Source organism: Cucumis melo, chromosome 10 (assembly GCF_025177605.1).
Source record: "Cucumis melo cultivar AY chromosome 10, USDA_Cmelo_AY_1.0, whole genome shotgun sequence".
Classification (NCBI taxonomy): domain Eukaryota; kingdom Viridiplantae; phylum Streptophyta; class Magnoliopsida; order Cucurbitales; family Cucurbitaceae; genus Cucumis; species Cucumis melo.
The window spans coordinates 29,083,179-29,106,405 of NC_066866.1; the positions used below are offsets into that span (position 1 = coordinate 29,083,179).

General features: G+C 45.9%; 3 protein-coding genes and 2 pseudogenes across 3 annotated transcripts; 1 reads left to right on the forward strand and 4 right to left on the reverse strand.

Moving 5' to 3' along the window:
* Nucleotides 1-8,321: 8,321 nt before the first annotated feature.
* On the reverse strand, nucleotides 8,322-8,698 carry LOC127151217 (ribosomal protein S12, mitochondrial-like). Its single transcript, XM_051090646.1, is given in 2 exon segments — nucleotides 8,322-8,482; nucleotides 8,485-8,698. Coding segments are annotated over 2 exon segments (375 nt in total).
* Nucleotides 8,699-8,716: 18 nt separating this feature from the next.
* On the reverse strand, nucleotides 8,717-9,073 carry LOC127151218 (NADH-ubiquinone oxidoreductase chain 3). Its single transcript, XM_051090648.1, has one exon. It carries the CDS (start codon nucleotides 9,071-9,073, stop codon nucleotides 8,717-8,719), a length of 357 nt encoding a protein of 118 aa, XP_050946605.1.
* Nucleotides 9,074-10,080: 1,007 nt separating this feature from the next.
* LOC127151192 (ATP synthase subunit alpha, mitochondrial-like) lies at nucleotides 10,081-10,764 on the reverse strand (annotated as a pseudogene).
* Nucleotides 10,765-18,445: 7,681 nt separating this feature from the next.
* On the reverse strand, nucleotides 18,446-20,106 carry LOC127151494 (NADH dehydrogenase [ubiquinone] iron-sulfur protein 2-like). The gene has a single exon (XM_051091495.1). The coding sequence runs from the start codon at nucleotides 19,059-19,061 to the stop codon at nucleotides 18,597-18,599; it is 465 nt and encodes a 154-aa protein (XP_050947452.1). The 5' UTR covers nucleotides 19,062-20,106; the 3' UTR covers nucleotides 18,446-18,596.
* LOC127151193 (uncharacterized) lies at nucleotides 19,563-21,373 on the forward strand (annotated as a pseudogene).
* The last annotated feature ends 1,854 nt before the right edge of the window (nucleotides 21,374-23,227 follow it).

Genomic DNA, 23,227 nt, shown 5'->3' on the forward strand with positions numbered 1-23,227 from the left:
ATTCATCCGGGAATTAGCCAAGTGAGAAAGGATGAGAGGTAGGGAGGTTAGCATTTGCTTTGAAAATGCAATCAACTCGTATAGCCTACAACAAGCTGAAGTTCCATAAACAAGTCCTTCGGACCCTTGCCACAGCTTTTTCTTCATTCCCCTAAAAAGGAGGCTGATAGCTCCCCAGATCCCGAAAAATCAATCGTCAGCGCTAATTGAGCAGTTCGTCAGGCGGGTCTCAATCCAGTCGTTATACTCTCGGCGGTGGTAAAGAAAAGACCTGTCCTAATGGGTCGAGCTTCCGATCCAAGATCCAACCCCTACTCGATTGATTGATTCTGGAAGTGCCCTTGCCCCGAACTGGTCTCGATCGATCCCGATAGCCTAGAGACTAACCAAAGTACATAAATACGCCAGAAGCGTGAGGATCCGAACATAAGAAGCCACTTAATAAAGAGGAGAAAAGCAACTCCAACTCCCACCGGACCAGCACGAAGGGAAGAAACCCGTCGTAAAGTGGTAAGCTTCCCCACCCGAGGTTTTCTTCTTTGAAGGAGAATTTGCACGTCAAATGGATAAATAAGATGGGAGATACTGGATCGAAGTTGTCAGCTCTATGGGGCACTCCCCAGGTTTCATCCTCAACCGCGTAGTGGGAAAGAACTTCCTCAACCTTTAGGTAGAGGTATGAAATCGAGACCTAAAGCTTTCTCATATTTCATTGACCCTTGTTCATTGAGGCGGCCTAGTGGCGGATGAAACCCCCAGAAAGGGGTAGGGAGCTTCTTGCCCCATAGCCTCACGAATCTTCTTTCATTGATTGAATTTACCACTGGGATTGGAACCTCTGAGCTTGACCAGGAAATCCATAAATACGCCTTTCTACTAGAGGCCAAAGAGAGGTAGGGGAATTCTACTTAGAAAAATGAAGGTATGAATGAAATCTTAGTGGAATGAATGAGTTTCGGTCTGAAAAGAAAGCCTATCAAAAGGACCTCCGCGGATGAAATTCCCTTTCAGTTCCATAAATCAGTCCGACTATCCTGGGAAGTAGCGTCCGCTCCCTTGCTGCGTCTGTAGTTGCGGCTGTTGAAGTACGAGATTCAGTGATAGCTCGACGTTTCGGAAGTGGCTGCTGAGGCAGTCCCAAGGCCTGAATATTGAAAGAAAATGAACCCATATAGAAAAGAAAAAAAAAAGAAGAAAGAAGTACGGGCGAAGACTAGGAGCCCCCACTAACCCCCTATCATCGGGAGGGTACATCTACATCTGCCCTCTTTCATCCGCCGAACGAGAAGAAAGAGACCAATCGGGGGATCTCCGTGGCACAGTAATAGTAATAAAGGGAATGAGATGTGAAGGAAGCTAGAAAAAGAGAGTAGGAAAGGTTAGTCCCCGGACAATGAAATGAAAGACGTTCGGACCAAAGAATTTGCGAAGGAGAAGAAGAAATCGCCCAAAGAATGATCTCTTTATTAAGTGGGGGGACGCCCTACTAAGAGCGCTTTCCTTTGTGCTTGCTGTCGAGCTCTACTCCGATTCTTCATACCCCCTTGTAGCGCCACCAGGCGATTCCCACGGAGCGGTCAGACTCCTTCGTCGCAAAGCAAACCCTAAGGAATGCTCCTTCGTCGCCCGCGAAAGGGATACTTTAGTTTCATTACCTTGAAGAAGGAAACCTATGAAAGAGCTTCCACAGCTACTTCTTTTTCTTTTGTCTGGTCGAACAAAAAAACATATGTAATCTTATCGAAATTTGCCTAAAAAATGATTCTACGTTAAAGCAGTTGGATGAAACCCAGGGAAAATGACTGAAACAAGAGGAAAACTCTAGAAATGTGAGGTTGGCCGGAAGCGAGATCGGCGGGAGAGTACGGGTGAATATGCTTTCATTCTTTTTCATTCCGCTTCAAGCAAGAAGAAAGAGTAGGATGTTCCAAGCAGACGGAATGGAATCAGAGTGGAGGATTTGAACCTCTCTAGTAAGTGGCCTTACCAAAGACTAAGATTTTTCATAGTACTTCTCTCCCTTAGTGGACAAAGTCATCCCCTCTCCAAATTGAATGCGGCCCCACTACACGGGAAAAAAAGATCTCGTTTACAGTCTTCCTATCCAAAATCTTATTCAATGGCCCTCCCGGATCAATTAGACTATGGTCGAATTCTTCTTATCATGAGGAGCCAAGCACTCAAGGACTCAAGATGCTATCCCGCTGGTTCAAGACCGATCCCCTGACTTTGATCTTCTTGCATATCCTTTCTTTGTTGGAGTGATTCCTATCTGGATTCCCTCTTTCTTTCCCCTATTTTAGAACACCCCTGATAGCAGTCTTTTTCGAGAAAATGGTTACCCAATGAGAGAATAGATAGAGGCCCGAGCAACCCCCTATCCCTTTCATAAGGAGTTCCCAAGGAAGCAAGAAAATTCCCCCCAACCCCTCGTATTCGAATGAAGTTCTATTATTATAATGAGGAAAAAAACGAGAAAAAAACAAAAAGAGATTCGGAGCCTAATGCGTAGAATCGGTCTTATCGTCTTATTTAAGAAAGAGTAGAATATTTCTTTGATATAATATTGATATACCTGGTAAACTTGCCCTACGGGGGCATAAAAGAAAAGAAAGAATGAATTCTGTTCTGAGATCGGTTAGCGACCTAGTGGAATCGTCTCCCAAAAGACCACCCACCGGGCGGGCCGAGGTCTTGTGGCTTAAAGGTAATTATCAGTGCTTTCATGAGTTCTTTATGAGTCCTAAGGGGAAGGACCCTTGCGGCTGAGTCAAGTTAAGAAATCAGTCTACCCTAGCGCATGAAAAAAATAGGATCCGGAACCATCGGTCAGTCAATTCGCTTCTAGGATCCCGATCATTAAGATCAATCGTAGGCGCGAACCAGGTAACAAAGGGGGTCAAAGGGGTAAGCAAGGGCCCTCTACCCTACCTACCTCTTTTTTCTGAGGCAGTAGATTATCCCTTCTGGAAGGATCAGTTTCGGCGCATTCTTTCAGAAGAATTCTACAGTAGGGAGAAGTGAGTCTTCTTCGATCGGATCTCCCTGCTATTATCAGGAAAATTGCTTTTTTCAATCTCCGGGTCCATTTTCTCATCATGCGGGTCGGAGATAAGCATAGGGTTAGGAATGGAAGATCCCAATAGAGATAGATAGAGAGGGCGGAACCCAGACAAGGGGGAATCGGGATGCCCTCGATCTGATGCCTGAAGCCTGTCATTGATCCGGCTGGGGATTCAACAAAAAGAGATGCCTCTCGTCCGCCTACCGACCCTTGAAAGAGTAAACCTCTCTTCATCCAATGGGGCAATGAAATCACCTAACCTCAGTCGCAAATTCTTTGCTCCTCGCATTTCTTTTGAAATTAGCATTTTGACAATGAAAAGAAGAAAGATCGCGAATGAGGACAGAAGTGGGCCTAGGGTATGGGTGAATATGCTCTCCCGTGCGCGTGGAGGTTAGTTCCCAATCAGACGAGGGGAAGGTCTTATCCAGTCGTATTTGAAAGCGCTTTTCTCGGGGCGATTTAGTAGGTTCAAATCCTACAGAGCCTGGTTCTTGAATGAGTAAATGAGAGATCTAAGGCGAGGCCGATTTCTCTATTTATTGAATAGTCAATTCTCAGGATTGAACTCGTGAGGCTGTGATGCCTTTCTACAATGGTTCTACTTCCGCTGCCTGCATATCAGCTGAGATTTTCCTATCGAGAACTGCTTACTCTTGTTAGCTCCGATCCGATCACACCGCTCTCATTCGACTTCTCTCCTCGATTCAGGTACGGCTCCCTGCTATCCTAGGCTGATTACGAGGAAGCTCATTCTGCTGAACTGATTTCTGGTTAGCAGCACCCTATAACCGATTGACCTTTCTCATGAACTTGTCCAATCCGCTTATTATGACCCGAATCCTTGTCGGTGGGGAATCTTGCCGATGTTCTGAGTATGATCCCTTTTTCTGTAGTGGATTGATAGCTTTTCCGCTAAGATTTGTAGTAGATGATAGGATAGATCGACGGAGAACTCAGACTAAGAGTTCTCAAGTGTACAAATTAGGCTCTAAGAGGACGGACAAACTCCCCGAGGATCGAAGATAGGATCGGAAAGATAGGACCGAAGCAAGACAAGAGGTGGGAGTCAGTCTGATTATCTCTTCTCTTTGTCTGAGTTTCGGGGATCGGGTATCATAGGCTGAAGCCCAGTCTCAATTAGTAGGGTTAGACCCCCGTTTTGGGTTAGTTACCCAGAATAGCTCGACAAGAAGAGGATCAACTATGAGCGGAGAAGGGAGAATCCCTGCCTACGAATCCTCTGAAATCTGAGGATTTAGACCTCCGTAGTGGCCGTGCTCGTCCGGAGTAGTTTCATTTCTATCTCCACTTCCATTTGTAGTAGTTCCTTGCCTGTACGCTCTTGTTCTTAGGAGTCTCTCATATCCTTCTGTCCACTGGTTTTCTTCCCCTGGCTTTTGGTCTCGACTGAAGGGGCCAAGAGGCATAGTCGTCCTTCTCGGGGTCCTCCTCCCTTTTGATAAGGTTTGATCTCCGTCTGCTAGCGATTTTCTTTGTTCCCCCTCGGGTTCTCTTTTCTAGGGGTACTACGGGAAAGAGAATTAGATTCATTTCCATTTGTCGGAGTTGACTTAAGATCCGGGTCTTCCCCTGACGCTTCCTTATTGGGAAGATAAGGATTCGTCCCCTCCCCTTTTAGAAAAGTGTCCGTTTTGCACTCCTTTCTTTGTCTCTTTAATAAATGCGCTTCGCTTCGCGCCGGAGGACGGGTCACTTATCGGTATTTCGACTCCATGAAGAGAAGAGTATTTCAGGCAGGGAGAATCCCTGCTCCGCTCATAGTTGATCCTTCGGAAAATCAGCATAGGGTCAAAGAATTTGAACAAGGGCTTGATCTTTCTCCAAGTCCTCTAAGTTGGAGTAGAACGGCCATTACGCGCTTCCCCCAGGGCGTCGGTGGTGAAGGCGGATGGAATACGCTTGCCCATCAATATATATTCAGGGAACCTTTGCCTTTTTTTATCCTTTCTCCCATCCAACCTGCATTCCTGCCTATTAGGCTTAGTAGGGCATGAATGTAGTTCCCCAACTTCATCATCGTATTGGTTCTTGTCTTCTTTTATGACATAGACACATAAGGTACCCCAAGCCTTCTGAAAAGAGACCTTGCATTGTCTTCCGATTGCCTTATTCTATTTGTTGCATTCTTTTTGGATGCGTTCTCGTGAAGAATGGCAATATGGTCAGTTCCTCGTCCTTGTGCCTTTCCGTAGCTCTCACTATCGCGGTGCTCCCTCTCCTTACAGAAAAAAATTCTTTGATCCTCTCTCTTTATTCAATGAGCTTTGATCCTCTCCTTCGCAAATTCTTTGCTCCTACTCCGCCTCTTGAGTTGTCTTTCTTCTTTCTATATTATATCGTCTAAAGACCTTTTCTTTTGACTCCTTCATTCCTTTAAGTAGGTCTTTTGATAGTCTTCTTTAATGGAAAGAAAAAGACTACTCCGTAGGAGCGGTCCGGAGGCGAAATCTAATATGAGTTGTACTTCAAACCTTGCCGTAGGTCCCTCTTTCTTTCTCATCGACTTCCACAACAACTACTGAAAGAGCTACTTCAGCTTCAACTGCTACAAAAAGAACTTCTCTGTCAGCAACTTATGAAAGAGGTCAAGCTCTTCTCAATTAATCTTCGCCTTTCTTGTTATGCTGCTTTCTTGGGGAGAGAATTCTCTTTCTAATTCTATACCTATATATAGAATACTTGGGGCGAAGGAAGAGCCACTAGGTGGGTGGTAGGCCCACTACTGGGATTGGTTAGACTCGACCAATAAGGAGAGGCGAAAGGAGAGGGACGAAGTGACTCGACTAAAAGGAGAGGGACGAAGTGACTCGACTAAAAGGAGAGGGACGAAGTGACTCGACTAAAAGGAGAGGGACGAAGTGACTCGACTAAAAGGAGAGGGACGAAGTGACTCGACTAAAAGGAGAGGCACCTGGTTCAGTTCTTGCGGATGAAAAGCCTGAGATATGCAATTGCTTGTCCGTACACCAGAAAAGAAGGAGAAGTCGCATCTGCCGAGACAAAGGTTGATTGAGAAATATAGGGTCGGTTCTAGGCAGCCTTGACCCGAAAAATTTGAGAGGTCAACCCTCGTACCAACTCTAGACTACCGCTACGACTACTTTCAGAGAAGGGGAAAGATCCCGAACGAAGAGAACACGATGGACCAAGTCTTCTTTATTTATCATCGTCAGAAAGAACGAACTCGATTTGTTCACTATAAACAAACTGACAAAGACGAGACGAGGCGCAGGGTTGAAGCAGAAGAATGAATTCCATAAATCAGTCCCTTCGCTTTCAGACTCCTAACGGAGGGGTGCCGGAATGGTTCGTTCAAGGGAAAAGACTAATTTCAGAAAGAGGTTAGAACTCAACCGCGTAGTGGGGTTCAGACTGAATTCCTATGCCGACACTGAGTCTGACTCCTTTCTGCAACTCTGAGTAAATGGTCCAACTCTGACGAAGGAGAGGAGCTTAGCTGCTCGACAAGAGAGGGGTCGGAAGCTAGATCCGCGCGGAAAGGGAAGGAAGATCAGGCCCAGGGAACCCTCTTTTCATTCCTCTTTCCCCGTATCAGTTATCAAAGTGAGACAAGATTGGAATGGGCGCTTCAAACTGTTCTCAGCGAAACCTTTCTTTGTTCCCGAAGAGACCAGGAGATCAGAAGCTACTTGAGCTAAAGCAGCGATAGGGGAGAAAGGGCTTACCCGAGTTGACGACCGATCGGGAGATCTCAAAGCCAAGGACTAAGGCGAGGCTTTGAACTCTTTATCCTTTTCTTGTTATGTCCAATCATGTAAATCCCAGTACAAAGAGTGAAATGCCACTTTCTTTGCCAAAGAGATCCTCTAGAAAGCGAGAAGAAAAGAGAGAATGATATGAAACAAGGGATGAAGCAACTTCTGCAACCGGTCGAGCCCTTTCTGTCTCCGATCCCTTTAGCCCTTTCTCCTGCCTGGGCGGTGTTCTTACTGACTTGCTTCCGACCCTGATAATGACTCTTGAAGTTATCTCCTTCACTCGGGGGACAGAAAGACCCTTCTCTGCTGGAAGGGCAAGGGCTCGGTCTATTGATAACTGGTTGAGCGGACTCTTAGAGTGAGACGAATTCCCATGGCTACCTTCTTACTGAACCCACTTCCGAAACTAGAAAAAGTTCACCTCTCCTTTCAGTCGAGACCGTAGCTAGGAGCAAAGAATTTGCGAAAAACCACTGAAGAAAGAGCAAAAACTGCTACTGCCTCGTAGTCGAATCAGTCTTTTCTCCTTCTACCCTGAGTATTCTCTCTCTTTCCTTTCTCCTTCACCCTCGTCTGTCTGTCTGATCGATAAAGCTGATTTCAGGTGGGGAGCGGCTTCTATTCGCGCTTCCTCTTGTTGTGAGACATCCTTCTTCTCAAATTCGTCTATCAAATCAGTCCTTCGCAAATTCTTTGCTCCTTGCCTAGGTTAATATGGATTTCTTTCCTTGCACTCCTGGATAATTCCTTCTTTTTTCTTGAGGGCTTCGATCATTCTTCTCACCGCCCCGTGGGAGTCGAGTTATTTCATAACCGGAGGACGGAGGGACGTCTCGACTGAATCAATGAAATAAAGGCTAAAAAACAGAAATCCATATTCCACTTCGGACCACAGGTTAATATGTCCTCATTGATAAGGGACTGTTCAGGCAAAAGGAATAGAAAGACTCCTTCGGAGGTTAAGCTAGTCCGGACCCTTCTTTGAAAGGTTTTCTATCCTTGAATCAAAAAAAAGGCAAAGGTTTGAAGTGAAAGGAAGTGAAAGAGCGGGGAAAGCCTATCCTTCTACGTCCTCCAAATAGTAGGTTCTAATAGGAGAAAGTCTCTCCAGGAAAGCCTATGTTAAGGAGCGCAAATCGACAAAGGAGGCCTTCTCCCTCTATTCATTGATTCCATATGCTTCTTCAATTTGTAGACTGAAGGGTCTTCCGTGTCTGCTGAAACTGAACCCCTCACTCGTCTCGTGTAGCAAGACTAAGTCAGAAGTGGTCAACTGAATTTATGAACGCATCCACAAATTCTTTGCGCCTGGACTGAACTTTCTCTTTTCTTCCTTTCTCTTTTTTTCTTCTTCCTCTACTCACGGGCGAATGGAAGTCTCTAATACACTCTTTCTTGGCTAGTGTAGTAGGACGGAATGAGAGGTCATTCGGAAGGTGCGTAGTATATTGAGATTCCGAGTTTTGAGTGGTTCTTCCCTCGACGAGAAAAACAAGTTCCAGAGGCATCTTCATTCATATCGATTTTGGTTTTTCTGCACCATATTTAGATCTGCCTCTTCTTCGATCCGGAATTCCCAGCAAATCCTTGACTCCTCGAATACAATGGGATTTCACACCTGGCGAATCTTTCACTCTACCTCCTCTTATTAAGACCATAGAATGTTCCTGCAAATATGACCTTCGCCCGGAATGTGAGCAAATATATCATGTCGATTGCTCAACCGTACTTTGGCTATCTTACGTGGAGCTGAATTAGGTTTTTTCGGTGTTCTCGTTGCAAGACGCGGGCGTACTCCTTGCTTCTGGGGACATTGATCCGAAGCTCGAGTACGGTCCGTGCGCCGTTTTTCTTCTCTACCATGACGAATCAATTGATTGAATGTAGGCATCGCCCCTCTCACTAGTGATTACTCCCGATCCGAAGCACCCCTTTTCCATTCATAGAGAAATCCAATCGTCAAAATCAATAAAAAGGCCATCATGGACCAAGATCCAAAGAGATCAATCTTGTTGAGAGGTACTGCCCAAGGAAAGGAAAAGGTGACTTCCGGATCAAGGATAATAAATAAAATGGAAACAAGATAAAAACGGATATCGAAACGACTTCTGGCATCACCGGAAGGATCGAAACCACATTCATAGGCCGACAATTTTTCTGGATAGGTTGCACTATTGGAAGCAAATGGAAAAGGAAGACCGAGTGGGATCAAAGAAACTAGCGGACTGATCACTAAATAGATACAAATAGGTGCAAATTCTGACATCACCACAGCCCACTTGCTTCTTTCGCTCCTTGATCGCGGAGCGGCATACCGAAAAAGAAAAGTTTGAAGTGAAGAAAGCATGTCCCGAAACCCCGCAAAGAAAGAAGCAGAGCAGAGTCTGAGAATTCCATAGATTCAGAAAAGCTAAAGAAAGCCCTTGAAGCATTTCTTCCATTATATTATAGGGCTTTAGCTTTGAAGAATCTTAAAGATGTAATAGGATTTTGGTCCATGTTTTCGGAGATCCTTGAAAACTTCTTGCAGGAATTCTATTTCTTCTCTCTGTCTTTCTTCTACCGTCAACCCGGGGATTCTGGACATTTCATGGTTCCACTCCTCCAAGAAATCGAGAAAGCACTCCCCTCGGATTGTAAGGGGCCTCTTTCACTCAGGTGTGGGGTCAAAATTCAGAAACAAAGAGAACAACGAATAAGAGGAGTTTTTTAGCTCCCCTAATTTCGAGATCTCTTTTCGAGAACTCCAGATAGAAAGAGTATTCCTCTTGAGTGGAATACGAATAAAGCTGACTCTGGATGCAGTCAGTCCAGAAAAGCCCCGGGGCTTTTCCCAGGAGGAAAATTGAATCGTCCTCTTCCAATCTTCGGATTCGATTCTGAAGGGAGGTTTCCTCTGCCGTATTTGGAGTCACGGGCCAAGGTTCCGAGAGGACCTGGAGGGCGAAGGAATCCTCCGAAGAAGAAGGATTATCAAAATAAGTCGAAGAAGAAGGATTATCAAAAAAAGTGATCATAAGGCTGGCGCAAATAGTAGTAGAAAAAAGAGTATGAAATTGAAAACGTAGAAAGTAGAGGCAGATTGAGGTCAAAGAGAGAAGGCTTAAATAGAGGATCCAAAAAAAGATTTTTCCTCTTTTGAGTTTTTGAAAAGATCCTTTTCTAATATTCAGAAATAGGATCATACTCAAAAGTATGAAAAAGAGGGGTATGAGAACCGCCCACCCTCCTCTGATTTGTTCTCTGCCTTCTGCTCCGATAGACAAAAAAATGCTAATAGGGGGCAGAATCCGAACAAGAAAAAAACAGAGGTTTCAAAGCAAAGCATTTGAATTGAGTGGAGTGAATTTGCTTTTGGTTTAATATGGTATCGATAGCTATAGCAGTTTTTCCAGTTTGTCGGTCCCCGATTATCAGTTCTCGTTGGCCCCGGCTATCCACCGCTTTTAACCCTGTTTGCATAGGCTCGTGCACTGATTTACGTTCAATAATCCCAGGGGCTTTCACTTCGACACGTCTTCGCTCGTGATCGCTGAGAGCCCCTCTTCCATCAATGGGTGCTCCCAAGGCGTCGACCACACGCCCGAGCATAGCCTTTCCCGCCGGAACATCCACAATCGATCCAGTGCGCTTGACAAGATCTCCTTCCTTAATAGCGGTATCACTACCAAAGACAACAATGGCCTACATTCTCATTCTCAAGATTTAAGGCTATTCCTTTGACACCGCTGGAAAATTCCACCATTTCCCCAGCTTGAATCTCCTTCAATCCATAAACTCGGGCAATTCCATCTCCTACAGATAGGACTCGACCATCTCATCCACTTTCAAAGACGTTTTGAAGTTCGTAATTCTACCCTCTAAGAAAGTTGTTAGTTCTGCTGCTCCGGGAGAGAATTCCATGAAAGAAAAGGGGCGTCCAGTGAGAAATGCCACAGGCTCATAGATCTGAGCCATATATTGATATTTACAAGAGAAGGCACTGCGACTTCATCAACCTCCGGCTAATCCTTCTAAACCTGGCCTAAGGGCCGCTAGTCATGCTCTTCGCACTAGCCGAGTTGATCACACACACAGGCAGTGCCTTCTAAATTACCGAGAGCAAGGCGCGATAAGCAGCTCTCCTAAGAAGGAGAGGATCAAAGGAGAAGCTCATTGAATAAAGACTTATCCTTTGAATTTTCAGGAGCGCAACGAATAAAGGGTGAAAATCTGATTGAAGAATAAAGTCCACTCGCAAATTCTTTGCCCCTCATCTGGAGCTTTTGATTTCCAATATGAACCTCTTCCACTAGGCTGCTTTCTCTTTATAGGATCCGCTGAGGTTTTTGGCTCGCAATAAAGCGTTTGGCCCTGATCGAGCAACTAGTAGTCCCTATCTATCTACCTCTCCAGACACAATATCTTGAGTACCTATGATGGTGACCACATCCGCTGGCATGTGATGTTTGGACATAGAATCGAGTCCCTTGTGAATGGGCAGAGCCAGGTGCTCTTATTTTACGACGGTAGGGACGATTGCTTCCATTACTGACCAGAAAGACACCAAATTCACCTTTAGGTGCTTCCACGTAGAAGAAGCTGGTACGGAAAAAACCTTCTGTATAAAGTTCGAAATGGTGAATTGAGGTAGAGTAGACCGATGATGATCCTCTTAGTCATTTGGGCCGGCTATTGAAAGAAAAAGCTTGCATCTGGCTGGGTCTTGCCGGTCCCATCTCTCTCCAAACCTCACGTGGTAGTTTCCCATCATAGGGCTTTCTATCTATAGATTGAGCCATTACCAAGGAGCTAATTCGTGAAGAACTCAGTTGACTGCTGATATAGATAAGGCGGAGCGTCCTTGGCTCAGCATTATAGCACATAGGGCCCCTACTACAGCGCTTCGCTAACTCTCCGAGCCTCGCTATGAGAATGAGGCTTCGCTAACGCTCGGCTAAGTCTTGAACCTTCGCGCTGACCCTTCGCTTTCTCAGTAGCAAAAGCGCTGATCTTTGCCTCAAGGCATCCTTATCTTGGGGGACTTATTTATGGAATTGATCCAACTTTCTCTCTTATGTTTTGAAACCTACTCAAAAGATTCAAGCCTATCTTCCTTTCTTTCTAGTTGTTTGTGGCATAAAAAATAGATCAATGAAAGAGGACTACTAAAAAGAGAAAGCCTATGGCGTAGAAGGCCATAAAAAGATAGGGGAGGAAGAGGTCAATATTCTTTGAACAAGGCATCCTTAGATGAAACTACGGACGATGAGGCATCAAAATGCAATTCTTCTAATAGTAGGTATTTAGCGAAAATGCACAAAATGCAAGGTTCATCGTGCGTCGGACTTGTTTATAGCTGGCAGCAAGAAAAGACCTCAAATCAGCCATTTTGCACTCTTTTCCCTGGGCAAATGGACATTTAGTCACTTTTTTTTGGCCTATGCAAACAGCAAGAAGAAAAATCAGCCATTTTGCAGTCAATATTGCACTTCATTGAATAAGAGTGGCATATTTCCACTTTTCCTGTCAAAATGAAAAATATGTCCTTATCAATGAGACGGTCCGGAGGCTCGACTGAAAGGAGTCCAAGATTCAAGCTTCATCAATGAACAAGGGTTGAGACAGGAGTGCAAGTCAGAACCATTAATAGGCTTTCTTCTGGAATTGCTTAACACAAGGCTTTCAAATTATAAGGGGTCCTCAATGAACAAGGACATATTTCATCTGCCCTTATTAATGAGACTGAAGACGTAGAAGAAATTCAGAAGAGGCTCAAAGAATTTGAGAAAGAAAGAGACTTGACCTGTCCGGAGGCTCGACTGAAAGGAGAGCGAGACTGAATCAATGAACAAGGGTTGAGACAGGAGTGCAAGTCAGAACCCTTAATAGACTACATCTACATTGTTCAAAGAAAGCTAATATATATGGTTTCCCTTTTTTCTTGAGGGCTTTGACCCTTTTCGCAAATTCTTTGCTCCTAGCGTCAGGCTCAAAGAATTTGAGAGTCCTTCGGACAGATGAATATGGATATAAACAAGTCCTTCGGACGGGTCAAGACGAGCGAAAGCGGCTCGACTGTCAGGAGAGGCTCAATGCAATATGAGTTAGGACCAAAGAATTTGCGAAGGCTCGACTGAATCAATGAACAAAGGCTGAATCAATGAACAAAGGTTTGAGAAGCGACTGGAAAGGTGCGAAGCAGAATAAAGCTACGAAGGACAGGCGGAAAGAATTTGCGAGGAGAGGTTCAAAGAATTTGAAATTGAATAAAGAGAAAGATTCGATTTTTTGAACTTTCTTCTTGGACTTGTTTACGGTCTCGCTATGTAATAACCTCCAGTTCTGACTTGATAGTTGATATCTTCCTTGGGCTTTCCTTCCTTAATAATGGATAGGGCTTTCTTTTCTTCCTTTTATCTTCCTTTAAGCCCTTTAAGTAGGTTCACACGTAGAAGGAAACTTCAGTAAAGAAGCGGAGCGGACGGAGAAGGCGTAGTAGGTAAAGGAGGGAGCGGACTACGGAGGCCATAAGTTTGAGTGGAATTCATGATCCTAGGCTTGATATTCCATATTCAGAAAGTAGCGGAGGACGACCTAATTAAGCTACTCCGGGACCAAAGAAGCGGAGCGGAGGCCCGTAGTTAGGAGTCATGAAAGAAGGAGAATTTCTGAGTTGCACTCCTTCAAATTTCAAGGATAAGGACCACACAAATTCTTTGCGCCTACGGAGCCTTCCTAACCTCACTCGAGTTGATTGAGGGCTTTGACCCTCCCCTTATCAATGAGCTTCTCAACTCCTCGCCTTTCAGTCGAGCCTCTCCTTCTCAACTCCTAACCGCTCCTTTGATTTTGAGTCGAGCTGCTTCGCACCTTGAAGGTGAATATGGATTAAATAAGGGTCCGTCCGTAGGTTATGAAATAACAATTAAGCTAGCACGGACCGGTGAAAAGAATTTTCAAGCTCAGTCCTGATCCCTGAACTATTTTCAGGAGTGCATTATGAAATCACTCTCCAAATAATAAGGTTCGAAGAAAGTCGACTGTAGGAGAGGAGAGGGTCAAAGAATGATCGGCGAAAGGACTGAATTATCATCAAAGAAGGAGTGCAAGGAAAGAAATCCATATCAAAATCAAGGGCTCCTTCGTCGAATAATAAGGGATAATTCCTTAACTTTCAGTCGCTTCTATCATTCTTCTCACCTCTCCTATATCTGAAACTACGAGTACCTTCGCACCTTTCAGTCTCGTTATTTTCATAACCTCCGGACGACTCAAAACAAAAGGATCTCAGAATTTGAGAGCGAAAGTCCTTCATTATAGCCCTTATATTTAGAAAGAACTCGACTCCAAAATCAAAGGATCAAAGAATTATCTCAGAATTTGAGAGCGAAAGTCATTATCCCTTATTAGGAGCCTGAATGAAGAAGGGCGTAGCTTATGTTCTTAAAAGGAGAGGCGCAAAGAATTTGTGGAACTCCTTATCAAAGAATTTGAGAAATCCATATTAATTAATTAGGCCTGTCCTTTTGAGTCAGAAACATTGACCCTAGAAAGTCCTTCTAGAAAGTCCTTCCGGATATAAAGGTTAGGACTCTGAAACGAACTGCATTCCCATGAAAATCTCCTTCAAACCTACTATTTAGTCCTATAAAAAGTACAAGAAAAGCAAGCTTCTCTCAAATTCTTTGAGCCTTTCCTTCCGCGGAGTTTTCTTTACCTCTTATGACTTTCATCTCTTCCCCGCTGTCCTTTAACCTCTTCCTCTATCGTCTTATGACTTGAATCTGATTCTTCCTCTTCCTTTCACTTCCTTTCATCCGCCAAATGAATAATTGATCTGGCTTGTTCGCTAGGCTTTCTTCCTTTTCGTTTTAGTAGGTTCCTTTAAGTAGGGTTGCTTTCAAGTTTCGTTCTTTCGCCTGAAGCTCGATCTTTCTTGTTTGATTGCTCCCGCTTCCTCACATCTGCGCTCGTCAAGCCAACTGAGCTTTTTTGTAGTTGAAAGAGCGGTTGAAGCGGACATTGAGAAATGAGAGAGGAGAAGATATATATAGATATATATACACGGTCACGCTTATCCCGGGCTGCGTGGAGGAAAAAGTGGCCTACTTGAAAGAAAGGGCGGGCACTCTCGTCTTTCAACCCCACTATACTATTCTACGTTGTGGGGCACTGTATACTTCAAGCCTCTACGATAAGCAAGTGAATGGGGCCGGTGCGTGGCGAACGGAAGGGTTCATCAAGCCATTTCTCGCCTCAACCCCCTAACATAATAATGAAAGAGGGGGTACTTTACAAATAGGGGGTAATTTCCACCTGACTGTGATAGCCCTCTCGATACCGGTCCGTGGTAGTTTAATCTGACGGCCGATTTCCCGTCGCCTTAGCCTTTTCCCAGTGCGCGAAGCCCCAACGAGGAAGATGTTAGTGCTTTCTCATTGGGTCAATAATCCAAATCCCTCTTTTTAAGGAATCTGAAGAAAAAAGCCTAGGGAAAAAGATAAGAAAAGGCTCAGCCTTCTCTTGCTTTCCCAACCTCTTCCTTCTAAAGGCTGCCCTCTCTCGGCTGGATCTTGGTCCAGCCTACTACGAGGATCCCGTATCCAGCAACCCAACCTAAAAAAAAGGGCATAAAAAAGCCTTATCTAGGTTGGAACTATGAAGCTGACCTTATTATTCAAAGGGTAAAGGGCTTTTGAAGCTGGTGCGCAGGAGAGAAGCAAAGCAGCTCGACCAAGAAAGGGAAAAGAAAGAGGAAGCCCACGTAGCGGAACAAGAGAAAGAGTATGAAAGAGAGTTTCATGATCTCTGAATGAGATCTTTCATTCTCTCTTTAGCGAAGCTGCTCTTCTTATTTCTTGAGAGGTGCGAAGCTGCTTTACTTACAGGAGAGGAGCGCACTTCTCTTTTCCCTTTACTAGACTAGTGGGGGGGGTCCCGTGGTTCCTATACCGCCGCCTTTCCTGGTCCTTTTCTTTTAGTGCTTCGACCCGAAGCAATAGCTTAAGGCTAGTTCAGTGGATAAGATGGCTGCGCTCCAGCTCACTCAAGAATGGGACGGCAATGGTCCGCCGGCAAGCTCGTTCTGATCTTGGATGCGGTACATTGGAATCCTGAAGCACCACCACGAACGCTACCGCGCGTGAACCTGCGGTGCGGTAAGGCACCACCCAGTTGTGCCAGCAGCCAACTCCGGCGTGTCAGCTTAGTTATCCTCATCAAGCCACTTACTTAATGTCTAGCTTCCCAACAGGTAGACGGTTCCTTTTCCCCCAGATCAATGAAGAAGGGAGAAGTCAGTTGATTCGGAAGAATCACCGAAAGCGAAGCGCTATGCCGGGGCGGGGGGACGGGAGAAGAAACGGCTCCGAAGAAAGCTATTTTGGTTCCCAATGTTTCTCCACGCCCAACGAGATGCGTCAACCTCGGGATGCTTTACTCCTAACCCCACAAGGTTCCGAGACGGAGCTTAACCTGAGTCTCGGTTAAGAACGGCGATGATCTACGTTTCACACGGCACACGATTCCATGGATAGTTTCATTCGAGATCGTGATGGAGGACATAGCTTACGATCATCGGCTTTGATCATCCCACTAGGCATTTGATTAGGACATTGCACAATGATCCGAACACTTTGTCGCATCTCTTCGATACGGATACAGTAACGATCATAGCGATCTCCTCTGGTACCTACTGGTACGTCAGGATCCAATTGGTCATGAACATCGTAAGGTGCTGCTCTTCGCAAATCCCAGCATACCCCTGGTTGGGATGGGTAGGCCCACCACTTCACTTTCACTTAGGCCCGGGCCAAGTCAGTGGGGGGACCCTGTCGGGCTCCTTCCCCCCCCCAAAAAAAAAGAAACTGTACGTGAGAGTTTCCCTTCATACAGCTCTAATCATTCTCAGATGCCCCGAGAGGCATCCTTTCCTTCTTTCTTGGGTTGGTTCACGCGCGCGCATTCAAGGATAGGCCGCAACAGCAGGGAATCACAAACAAGGGTCAGACACTTAGCTACATCCGCACGCAAAAGGAATGTGGTTCTGCTTGAGGCTTTCTTTCTTTTCATGTCTCATGCATTCAAAAAGGGAATAAGGAAAGACCTGAATGAAAGTGAAGAGCCCTCGACTCCCAGAAAGACATGAAGACGAACGTTCTTGGGAGAATTGCATTTTGATGCTAAAAAATCAATGAATAAAGGCTGGTCCTCACTGGTTGAATTTCAAAGGTCCAGGTGACTAGTCTTTTAGTGGAATCTTCAAAGTCCGGAGGACCTCTTTGATCCACTAAGTCAAAGATGGAGCGCAAGGAGGAATGAAATGACTCGAAAGGAGTCCAAGATTCAAGCTGAATCAATGAACAAGGGCTCGACTGAAAGGAGAGGCAGAATGGAACGAGTTCAAGAGGATATAAAGGTTAGGACTCTGAAAGCGAAGGACTCATTCATTCCACTCAAACGAGTCCAGAGGACCGCTCCGAAGGAGTCTGAAATCCATATGACGGAGGACGAGTCAGAAATCCATATCAAATCTTCAAGGTGCGAAGGTACTCGTAGTTTCAGATATAGGAGAGGATCAAAGGAGAAGTAAGATCAAGCCCTTGTTCATTGAGTTGAGAATTCTTCTCAACTCCCATCCCACTCCGCGGTGCGAAGCAGCTCGACTAAGAAGGAGAGGCTCGACTGAAAGGCGAGGCGCAAAGAATTTGTGGAATCCTTCAAAGGTGCGAAGCAGCTCGACTAAGAAGGAGAGGCGAAATCTAATATTTTAGTCTCAAATTCTTTTCGAATTCCACTATGAGAAGAATTTGAGCTTTTCATTCCACTCATAATTAAGCTACTGAGGCCCAAAGAATTTGTGGAGAAGAATTATCGAAAAGGAAGAAAGAAAAAAAATAGGGATTGGAAAGGAAAGCCTAGGAGAAAAGGCAATTCATTCATGGACCTACTACATCCTCTCTCATTTGCGAGACACATGAATTTCTCAAGTGTGAGTCAGACTTCCGTTTCATTCTCATTAATTCTCTCTTTCCCAAGGCAAAAGGCTGATTTCTCTTTTGACTGGGATTCTAATCACAAGCGCTGCGCCTATGGCTTCGCTTTGTTCTAGCCCCTATGCTTTCTTCTAGCTGCTGCGCCTATGGCTTTTCTCTCTCTTTCTTCTAGCTGCTGCGCCTATGGCTCTTCCTCCTATGCTTTCTTTCTGTCTCGCTTCGGCTATTTTTTGGAATGAATGAGTCACCTGGACCTTTGTTTTTCTGCGACCGACTTTTGGATAAGAATCAGGCTCGCTTCTCCGCTTTGATCTAGGAAAAAGCCCAGTCAGCCACCAACTCGGTGCAGGTCACGTGACCTACAGCTCGGCCTTCGCTTTTTGAGGCTTCCTCTACCCACATCTCTATGTGCCCGCAGCACTTCCATATGGAGAAAGATAGGCTTACCATGTTCCATCAATAGCACCTAACCTATGCCGATTTTGGCGGACCGTGCTCCACCCCGGTGAACTTATGCGGTGGAGACGTACCCAGAGGCCAGAGGCGAATCCGTTCACGGTCCGTAGGACCAAGACCATTCTCAGGTGGGTGGCCCGCCCCGCCTAGAACAGTCATCTTTGACTGGGCTTACACACATTCGCTCACTGACGCTGTCCCCCCTCAGCTTACCCTAGCCCCGGGCCTTTTGCTCTTCTAACGTCAGCTCCAAGGCTTCACACCAAGTCTTCACTGACATAATATGCATGCTTAAGTAGGGTCAGGCAGAACCCTTGTTGCCTGATGGGAACTTCCCCCATATTGCTATCAATGTCTTCATGTCGCACGACCTCTTAACATTACACCACTGAATCCCCAATCCTTTGCTTGCTGTGCAGTGACAGTACCAATATCCACTAATCGTTGTTTCCAGATACGGTTGCCGGTTGACATCTCTTCTAATTCGTCGATACGAGAAGCAAATTGTTGTGTGAAGGAATCAATATCTCGACATAAGCCAAGAGGCAGATCTTGTGCCACTCCACCTGGTCGTATGAAACTGGCATGCATCCTGGCTCCCGAGACTCTTTCATAGAATTCAAATAATTTCTCCCGCTCCTCAAAAGCCCACAGGAACGGAGTTGATGCTCCCACATCCATAGCATGAGTAGTTAAAGCAAGTGAATGATTTGAAATTCGAGTGATTTCACGGAATAAGACTCGTATATATTGAGCTCGTAATGGTACCTCGCAATTCAAAAGTCTCTCTACAGCTGAAGAATGAGCGTGTTCTTGGGCCATCGTAGAAACATAGATAGGGTCGACGACGGAACGAAGAACTCACTTTCCTACAGCTTTTTCGTACACGTTCACTTGCATCACATACACAAGTGCTCTCTGAACCGTGCAATAAGGTCACCCATAACACGGCTCTCCCACTTAAGTTACCCCAGGCCATGCTATTCAATGAGATTGGAAAAATCAATGGCAGCGTAACGTAACAAAAGGTATTTCAAGCTGGTCGCCTTTGGAAGCCTGAGCCGGTAAGCAAAGCGTCATCGATAGTCGTCCGAAGGACTTGTTTATATCCATATTAGCTTTCTTTGAACCTTGTTCGCAAATTCTTTGCTCCTTCCCTTTCTTTTGTTGTTGGACTGATATATGGAATATGATCCTTCCTTCTTTAGGCTTTCTCTTTCCGACTACTTCTAAAAGAAGGCACCCAATAAAGAAGAGAAAAAGGTCTTGTCATCGAGATCGACCTCTTTCCCGAGGCATTGGAAATCCAGACCGGCTCAGAGAATGGCGCTATTTAGCCCTTCGTTTCGCCAACAAAGAAGTCATCATCTTTCCTTCTTTGCCGAGCCGCCTCTCTTCGCCATTCGAAGTACTACCTCTGCCTCGCAATATTCTTTGCGCCTCCTTTGAAATTCAATAAAGAAAAAAGAAATAGCACTGAGTCTGTGATTTTGCCGGCCGGCCCCGGGGGAGTTTACTCGACCCATTCTCCAGTCTCCCGCACAGAAAAAGTCAGTGTGCGACTCCGTATGAGGACCTCTTTCCCTTCTGCCCACTCTCCGTTCACACGGTTCTCAAAGCAGAGGAGGAAGGGTGGGCTGCAGGTACCACGAGCCCTCTGTCCCACACATCTATCCAGAAGCAAGTGTAGTTCACCGGTTCCACCGAATGCTCCTATCTCTCGGCAAAGATCGTGTGAGTGTGCAGTTATGCTTCGGATGCTTCGCCATAGAATAGATCAACCCAGTTCCCCTTCTTTTCCGGTGCACTCGCTTTATATCTCCGACACACAAGGAAGGACGCGGTGGGAAGAAAGCAGCCCTAGCCTCTGTCCGGCCGATCATTCCGCTGGCATCTTGCATTCACGCCTCCGTTTGACTGCCGCTCGGGGATGTAGTTGTAGATACGTTAGTCTTAGTGGGTCGTTGGCTCCACCTCTTATCTCCTTCTACGACATGCTGTTGTCGTCGCCATATGGAATATGTAACTTAGTCATCTCTGCCTCGCTGCGGGTCAGCACCTCCGAAAGAAAGGGAGGACTTCATTCAGTGACTCCGCGATCGCCCTCTGAACGATCAGAATAAGGTAAAGCTTGAAGATAAGTTTTGTACTCTATTAATTTCTCAGTCCCTCTAGTCGGGTGGGCGCCGGTCTTTCGACCAGATCCCCCTAAAAACCGTACGTGCGGGTCTCCCCGCATGCGGCTCACGCCATTCGAGGTGGCCCAGCCCAGCATGAATTCGCAAATCAATCCTGTAGTTCAATATTGAGACTGCTTGACCTCGGAAGCTAATTCGCGTGTAGGCAGCGCTCTCTCTCGTACCCTTGAAAAGAGATCTATTCATTGAATGGACTTTCTGATCTTTTGTCTATAGGAAAGATGTAATTGAGCTCGACCGATAGGGTATTCTCACCTCTTTTTCCAAGAATTGATGCACTTCCATAAAGATCTTTCGACCAGACGGAACCTTGAATGAGGCCTTTGAAAATAGGGGAAAAGCCTTCCATTTCCGTCAAATGACCCGGCCTCCCCTGGCTCTTCCACCGTCCGGGCTCCCTTTCCCGCCTATGCTATGCTCCCCCCCGGCGCAGGCCTACCACGCTTCGCGCCTGCGGCGTTTTCGCCAGACGGTCTTTGCCAGTAGTGCCATCCTCCCCGCTGGCTGTATGGGCAGGTTGCCCCTCGCTGCTGCCTGATCTTAGGCTATGGATTATAGGAAGGAACAAATGTAGTTGAATGAGACAGCAGGCGGGTTACACGTTCCACTGTGCCGAGATGTGAGGTGCAGGTGGTGATGATCACCCCGGGGTATGCGCGGGAGCCCTTGACAGGCACTCCAGGACCCGCCAACGCTCATTCAAACCCTAGGCTTTTTTCTTGGAGGTCCTCCATTCATCCGACCAGAGGTGTGGATAACGAGGCCACCTTCACAACCTTCTCCCTTCTGTCCCTATGTTGTAGTAAGGTAGGGCGGTTCGCTTGAGTAGAAAAACCGCCCCTTAGCCCGGTGCTCATGACGCGCTACGGAACCTCCACCGTGTCGGGGGGACCAAGCAGGGCATAGCTAGCGGCATAGGAGCCGACTCGGCGTCAGCGGCTTCGTGCCGCACTGGAGTAATCCAATATGGGGTTCCGCACGTTCCACCACTTCTCCGTTCATTTCCAATACTGATCGTGAAACACCATGAGCAGCAGGATGTTGAGGTCCGGAATTCGAAGTGAAATTTTTGATTTGCCTGTTCCTAGTCGTCATGGGAAAGAAAGGAAGAAAGAAGAAAGAGATTATTCCCTCTGAGCTTGTCCAGTACTACCAGTACATAAAATGCATCTCCTTCGCCCGCGCGCGATAGCTCTACCAGGCGTGGCGCTGGCGTGCAAGCGAAGCGCTATTGGCGGCAATAAATAGCTCACTGAGCTGATTCCCTACCTCTGAAAGCGGAAGGAAGGCAGTGCCCTCTCTTCTGATTTTATGGATTGGTCTCTCAAATTCTTTGAGCCTTTGGTCTCGCATATTCTAACCTCTCTTGTTCCAGAGAAAAGGATCATGGCGCCCCAGAACCGTGACATCCAGCAGCAGCATCTCCTTGCATGCGAGAGACAACTATGCCAGCCCTTATTCTCGGCTCCGTTATGAAAGAAAGCGGCAGACTCCCTAATGAGGGATTTGAGGAGACCGGTCCGTGGTAGTTTCATTCCGAAAGCCTATCCTCCACCCATCCGCAGAGGGGTTCAGTATCCTAGCAGATATTTCCAGATCGCGAGACTGGAAGAGATTTCTGCCATTTCCGGAAAGTGAACGGACAGCCGCCCTTCCCTATCTTTTGATGTCACAATGTTCCCGAACTTGCTAAAGAAGAAAAGTGTGAATGGCACTTCGAAGTGCTTCACGGGTCGGCGTGGGGATGGTGTCTAGCCAAAAGATGAATATGGTAGAATGAACAAGTCCTTCGCAAATTCTTTGGTCCTAACTCATATTGCATTGAGCCTCTCCTGACAGTCGAGCCGCTTTCGCTCGTCTTGACCCGTCCGAAGGCTCAAAGAATGATCGACGAGACTCCCACGGGGCGGTTCGAAGAAAGTCGACTAAGAAGGAGTCAATGATGATAATCAGGGTTGAATCAGGGGTTAGGAAGGAGAGGTTCAAAGAATTTTCAAGCTCATTCCTTATTTATGTTCAGGAGCGAAGGTACTCGTAGTTTTCAATATAGGAGAGGAGCGAAGCCACTCGACTGAGGTTAGGAAGGTTCAGAGCGAAGGTACTCGACTGATAAGGAGAGGAGCGAAGGTACTCGACTGATAAGGAGAGGAGCGAAGGTACTCGACTGATAAGGTTCAGAGCGAAGGTACTCGACTGATAAGGAGAGGAGCGAAGGTACTCGACTGATAAGGAGAGGAGCCCTTTCCCTTTATATTAGAAATAACTCGACTAATTAAACTACCACGGACCGGTGAGAAGAATGAGAGAAGCGACTGAAAGTTAAGGAATTCTCCCTTCTTTCTCGCCCTTCAAAGACGAAATAACTCGACTCCAAATGATAAGGATCAAAGACTGATCTCAGAATTTTCAAGCTCATTCCTTATTCTTCAAAAAAAAAGGAGTGCAACTTGTTTATATCCATATTCATCTGTCCGAAGGACTCTCAAATTCTTTGAGCCTGACGCTAGGAGCAAAGAATTTGCGAAAAGGGTCAAAGCCCTCAAGAAAAAAGGATCAAAGAATTATCGAAGGCAATTATATTATAAGGCGCAAAGAATTTGCGTAGTAGAAGGAGCAAAGAATTTGCGAACCTGAAAGGAGAGGTGAAAGGCTCATTGAACTCGACTGAGGTTAGGAAGGCGGAGTAGGAGATTGATTCTTTGCTCCTTAACAGGAGTGCAAAAAGGTGAAAAGAATTTGAATGAAAGAGGAGGCTCGACTGAAAGGAGTCCAAGATTCAAGCTTCATCAA